The sequence below is a fragment of the Carassius auratus genome, chromosome 16, assembly GCF_003368295.1.
Source record: "Carassius auratus strain Wakin chromosome 16, ASM336829v1, whole genome shotgun sequence".
In the NCBI taxonomy this organism is placed as follows: domain Eukaryota; kingdom Metazoa; phylum Chordata; class Actinopteri; order Cypriniformes; family Cyprinidae; genus Carassius; species Carassius auratus.
In genome coordinates this window covers 23,681,929-23,687,878 of record NC_039258.1, presented here as the reverse complement: position 1 = coordinate 23,687,878, position 5,950 = coordinate 23,681,929, and the positions used below count along the sequence as shown (strand labels likewise).

General features: G+C 42.5%; 1 protein-coding gene across 1 annotated transcript; it reads right to left on the bottom strand.

Moving 5' to 3' along the window:
* Positions 1–413: 413 nt before the first annotated feature.
* LOC113116583 (iroquois-class homeodomain protein irx-2-like) lies at positions 414–5,143 on the bottom strand. The gene is made up of 5 exons (XM_026284822.1): positions 4,474–5,143; positions 3,114–3,516; positions 1,756–2,382; positions 1,341–1,409; positions 414–1,093 (listed from the first exon to the last, which is right to left on the bottom strand). The coding sequence occupies exons 1-4, from the start codon at positions 4,690–4,692 to the stop codon at positions 1,360–1,362; spliced, it is 1,299 nt and encodes a 432-aa protein (XP_026140607.1). The 5' UTR covers positions 4,693–5,143; the 3' UTR covers positions 414–1,093; positions 1,341–1,359.
* Positions 5,144–5,950: the final 807 nt, after the last annotated feature.

The following is a 5,950-nucleotide window of genomic DNA, read 5'->3' as shown; positions in this document are numbered from 1 at the left end:
TGGACAATGTTAACGGGGTCTGTATAAGAGAGACGTCATTGCAGGAGCAGGCAGGTGTTTAGACGTGATTTTATGGGTCGTTCAGTATCAGTCTATGATGAAGGCCGACTGAGCATCTTAAACCCGCCGGGAGCTCATAACACTTCCCCTCCAGCCCTGTGTTCATCAGGCTGAAAAATAGATGAAGGCCTGGATTATAAGCAGCCTCTAATATTCACTGCCATCCAGAGCACATTCAGCATTCAGACTGCATCCACACACTGAAGATTTTAAACACACTTTTGTTCATTTAAAAGGAGAGTTTGAAACGTGTCGTTTGTAAATGGCGCCGTGTTTTATGATCTGGTCTGGATTAGTCCCGACACATATACATCATGCCAGTGTGAAAAAATGACACAGCGATTAGAATCTCATTAAGTGTTGAAAAACAGGGCAGTCCACATGGTGCCAGTGCAGACTAGCGCTTTTTATTTACAATCAGAGATATAAATTAGTAAAAGTCTCCTTGTTAACAACATTGCGTAACTTCGGCTTTTTAAATAAAAACCAATCATGGTTTATTTACAAAACAATGCTCGGTTACCGTTGCAATACAACTTGCATAAATTATAGGCATTACTACAAAAATAAATATCAAATGTATTCCACTCTTAGTCAAGTTTAAACCAGTCCCGAGTTCTCGTTTACACTCCACACCTCCAGCACTGAGAGGCCCACGCGCGTGCACGACTGCTAGCACTGAGAGTCTGACAGGTCTAGAGAGGCCCACGCGCGTGCACGACTGGCGGCAATGAAGCTACTGTAGGGATCCTGAGAAATCGTCTCCTCATCGAAAGTCACATGTGTTGGGGTAAAGTACAGTCACACAACAGTTCATCCAAACCAGACTGGCTTTTGTGCCTTAAAAAAGAATGTCCTCTTCCCTTCCATAATCGCACGTGTTATTGTTCTATAGGCAGGTGCTCTGTAGTCCGTGGGTGTACAGTGGCACACATAAAGATCCACGGACGAGCAAATGTTAGTTTCAAACAGCATGGGGGGGGGGGGGTGGTGATGGCTTGTTCGCTTTGTTCAAAGCAATTGTGACACCTACCTGTGAACCAAGGAAACAGAACCTACATCAGTCCACTTATATATATTATAAATCTACTGCATTAAATTTAGAAATCCACAATTAATCTATACAAACATAAAGCAGGCCTCACACAGTCATACACAACGGAACATTGACACGAACAGTGTGACTAATCAAACATGAGGAAGTGGCTTTAGGAAACATTCCACCGTTGTCATAAAGACGGCACATAACCTGCACATTAATGCTTATATCAGCGACTTACTTGAAGCTCCTCCTCGTCTTTAACTCGACAGGTATGACTGGGATCTTACTGTGAACACCTCGCTGGGGTCTGCAGAAAACACACACCCGTTTCAGTAAAGGGGGATTACTACAGCGTTTGGACAGCTTAAATATCTCATATAATACAGACTGGACACTAGCGTTAGATTAGGAGAAAACATAAAATAAACTAATGTCACTTCAAACAATAAAATAACTTAAAACATGCGACAATTACTCGAAACCGGGAAATTCAATTCAAGTTTATTTACACACGTGTTATATTATAAGTGCCTCAACTGATTAATTTAATATAGGCTGGTTACTTTATTTAATAGACAATTGTTTAATCTACATGTAATCAGTTAAATGGCTGAGATAAATAGGCTATATATATATGTGCACCCTTTACGCACCTTTTTTGGAGTCTGCGCCGGAGGCCCGGAAGTGCTGCTCGGTCTGGTTCGGACTGGTCTTCAGCAGAGGCTCGGCTCGGAGGAGTCCCTCAGCAGATGAGTTATATCGCAGTATCCCCTGGCCCTGCAGCGGGCTGAAGCTGCCATAGTTTGTGTAATTAGGCCTACTATAAAACGGCGAGGTGTAATAAAGCGGTCTTCCTAATATAGAGGTGGCGGGGTACACTGCGCCCGCCGGAGACGCGCTGGACGCCGGGGAGGTCAGAAGGCCAACGCCCGGGGGACAGTTCTGCTGCTGCTTTGGGTCTGAAGTGGCGATCTCGGCTAATGACCACAGCTTAGGCTTGACGCTTTGGTTTTGACCGTCCAGACATGTTTTGTTGGTGCTGTTCTCTCGGTGATGATGGGTCAAGAGAGGGGCCTCCACCGCGGTCAGAGGGGAGGAGGTCAGCGGCTCGGGTGTCGGGGCTCTCTGCCTGTCCTCGAGGCCCGTGTCCAGATCACCAGAGTCACATTTGTCCTTGATATCGGGTCCAGAATCACAGACCCGGTCTCCGGTTCTGCACGTGACCTTCTCTCCGTCAGATTCTACCGAGCACGAGTGATCTGTCAGGTGCAAACCGATGCCTGTGGACACAGAGCACGCAACCGTGAGTTATTACTGTCAAAAACTCACAGAACTTCCCTTAAATTCGCATTATGACGCGAATGTCTTCGATTACAATTGTGTAGGATCCTAAACCACAAAACCAGTCATAAGCGTATTTCTATTTTTATTTATTTATTATTATTATTATTATTATTACTATTATTATTGAGATTTACACATTTGAATAAATCATCTCTCCATTGATGTGTGGTTTGTTCGGAGGACAATATTTGTCTGAGATACAACTATTTGAAAATCTGGAATCTGAGGGAGCAAAAAAATCTAAATACTGAGAAAATCATCTTTAAAGTTGTCCGAAGTTCTTAGCAATGCATATTAATAATCACAAAATACGTTTTGAAATATTTACGTAAAGCAAATTGGCAAAATATATTAATATCCTATAATGATTTTTTTTATTATTATTATTTATTCATTTTTTGATATAAAAGAATAATCGATCATTTTGACCCATACAATGTTATGACTGTGACTGGTTTTGTGGTCCATGTTCACATATAATTAATAGAGCTACACAATTCAAACGTAAAATATTTTTACAATATATGCAGTACATTTTACTTTTTACATTTTATCGACCGTGAATGCATTTAAATTAAATTAACGCATACTAATAATAATAATAATAATAATAATAATAATAATAATAATAATAATAATAATAATAATAGTAGTAATACTAGTGCACCTTCGTCCTCAGCAGACGCTTCACTGTTGTCCGTGTTTTTATCCGTGCGCTCGTCTTTTCTCTCCCCGTCGCCGTCGTCCTCGTCCTCATCCTCACTTTTAGTCCGTGGAGCCCATGTCATCTTGTTCTCCTTCTTGAGTCTTCTTCTGGCGTTGGCGAACCAGGTGGACACCTGCGTGAGGGTCATCTTGGTGATGATGGCCAGCATGATCTTCTCTCCTTTAGTGGGATAGGGGTTTTTCCTGTGCTCCTGGAGCCACGCTTTTAGCGTCGCCGTCGCGTCCCGCGTGGCGTTTTTCCGGTACGCGGGGTCGTTGAGCTGGTACGGGTAACCGGGACTCCCGTACGGGTGATAACTGATGGCTCCTGCCATTCCCGTGGTGTGCGCGTCATACGGAGAGCCCTTCAAAAACGACAGATTTTTTTGTCAGTAACCTGTCTTATCATTTATTTTTATGCGCAGCTTTTTTTCTTCTTTACTACATATAATAAATGTAGCGCAACTTAAACAAAATAAATCAACGCTTTATGAATGCACACGAACTAATGATCTATTATGCATTATGCAAAGTTAATGTTATTAATGCATGTTATTATAAAGTGTAACCAAAATATAATACGAATAATAATTAAGCCAATAATGATTAATCCTTCATGCAATTGTCAGAATGCACAATTACATGGACCCGGGGTGGATAACAGATAATGGGTAATTGCAGCCATTTTGCATAATCACCAGGCTGACTTTCCCAGTGCTCTTTCAGTGTCAGAGGCATATCAGTGAAACGCAGCATTACAAATCCTATTAGAAAACCACTGGATATGGAGCGTTTCCCCGCTTTCATGTGCCATGGCATTAGCATTGCGATTCATCAATTGACGATTAAATAACGCCTCTTTAAGCGCACATCCCTCCAAATCTCATCTCTAAAATATACTGTACAGTCGCACACATTTTTTTCTTCTTGATATTAATAATGTAAAAATGTCACAACTAATAATTTGAGCTACTGACTAAAAATAACGCGGTGTAGAACAGGCCGTGCAAAAGTAAATTGTAAAGTGGGCCAAGGCATATTTAGACGCAAATAAATAAGCACGCATTTAAGGCTGTCGATTTTATTCGCAACTTTATCGCCCAACAAAATAAATTTAGATCACAACCAGCTGAATTTGTATTCACGTCCCTCTCGAGCTTCCCTTTGAAACACACACACACACACACACTCACACGCGCGCGCATGCAACTCCCGAACCACAACCAAAACTATAACCATCCGATCATGCAATATTCATGCATTCCTATCAAGAACAATGCCTGGTGAATGGCGACGGCTCTACATCCACAGCAGCTGTTTACCATGTAGGACGGGAATCCCGTGGCTGGATCTGTGGAGTAGGGCAGAGGGCTGGAGAAAGCGTTGGCCGAGGCTGTGAACGCCGCAGATCCGGGGTACGGGCTGAACGCTGAACCGGACGAGGACCGGGCCAGCTCCTCGCTCCTCGGGGCGGCCAGCGGACAGGAGTAGAGCGCCAGGGAGCCCGGGGGCTGGTAGAGGTAACCCTGAGGATAGGACATTATTACAGCTTCTCCAGAACAGGAACGCGGGAGGGCAGAGACCGGGCTGATCGATGCAATCAGCGCATTTAACCAGCGCGCGCAGGGATAAACTAATAAAAGAAAACAAATAAAAGCGCAGAAGAGGAGCGAGCGATCAGCAGAGAGCCGTCATGAAGATCCCCTAGCGTCCGTTTGTTTGTAGTGCTCGGGAGTGGAGAGTGAAGAGTTGCTGGAAGGAGCAGGCGAGTTTCTGAGAGCATTGGAGAAACAGGAGCTGTCAATCACGGCTCATCTAAATATTCCGTCTCCGCCCCTCTCTCGCAATTCCGGAACAAAACCCGCACAGAAAGCCGCCTGTGCTCCTCGCCGTCGCGTTCCCGTCGTTTATCTGCCGCACTTTTCTCTCTTTTGGATTTATTTCGGCGGTTGACGGATGACATGATGATATTTTCCCATTTGTCATTTCTTTATAAAAAATAATAATAATAATATTAGGCTAATAATAATTCACGCTGTGGCTTAAGAGGGTTTGCTCGTGTATTACAGTGTATTTACATACACAAGATTTACATTTATTACATATCGTTAAGGAAGTTTTTTTTTTGTATCTTTCTTTCTTTTTAAACTACTGCATGCAATATGCAAATAAATTTCCCAAAAAAGTATGCAAGCTGCATTTTGTCCCTTTATTATTATTATTATTATTATTATTATTATTATTGTTGTTGTTGTTGTTGTTGTTGTTATTATTATTATTTCTAACATACAATTAGTGCCGTCACGAGCAGTAGTGTGTCCGTGAGTCGTGTGTCGCGCGCAGCTCCGTGATGTAAGCACCGTCTCTGATCGCCGGAGGCTGCAGCAGTGCGCGCTCAGGCCGGTGGGAGGTGTGAGTCCTCTTCATAATCGTCCTGACAGACAGCAGGAGCTGGTCCTCATACCTGGAACATATATTTAGAGCTAATTCAACCGGGATAATTTCCCTGAGCACATCACTCACTGCTCATGAACACACAAACACACACCGGCAAATTATGACTGAAATATAAGACGGCGAAAACTGATGTGCAAAATATGATTATTTGAATTTGACCTTTATTATTATTGCTACTATTTCAAATTAATAGGCTATGTATTGTAAATCGGCTGATGAGGAAAATGTATTCGCAAAACGCGTATAACTGTCGGCTGCATTATTGTAAATCATTTTCAAGAAAGTACCGTTTCATAAATTCAAATTATTGAAATTAAAAACAAATGCAAACACAGTCAGTAA

What these genes read in the sequence shown, in the direction of transcription:
- LOC113116583 (XM_026284822.1), bottom strand. Translation starts at nt 4,692, where the DNA reads ATGTCCTATCCTCAGGGTTACCTCTACCAGCCCCCGGGCTCCCTGGCG. An exon ending in AGCGTCTGCTGAGGACGAAG is followed by an intron (nt 2,383 to 3,113) that starts GTGCACTAGTAT and finishes CTGTGTCCACAG; the next exon opens with GCATCGGTTTGCACCTGACA. An exon ending in CGGCGCAGACTCCAAAAAAG is followed by an intron (nt 1,410 to 1,755) that starts GTGCGTAAAGGG and finishes TGTTTTCTGCAG; the next exon opens with ACCCCAGCGAGGTGTTCACA.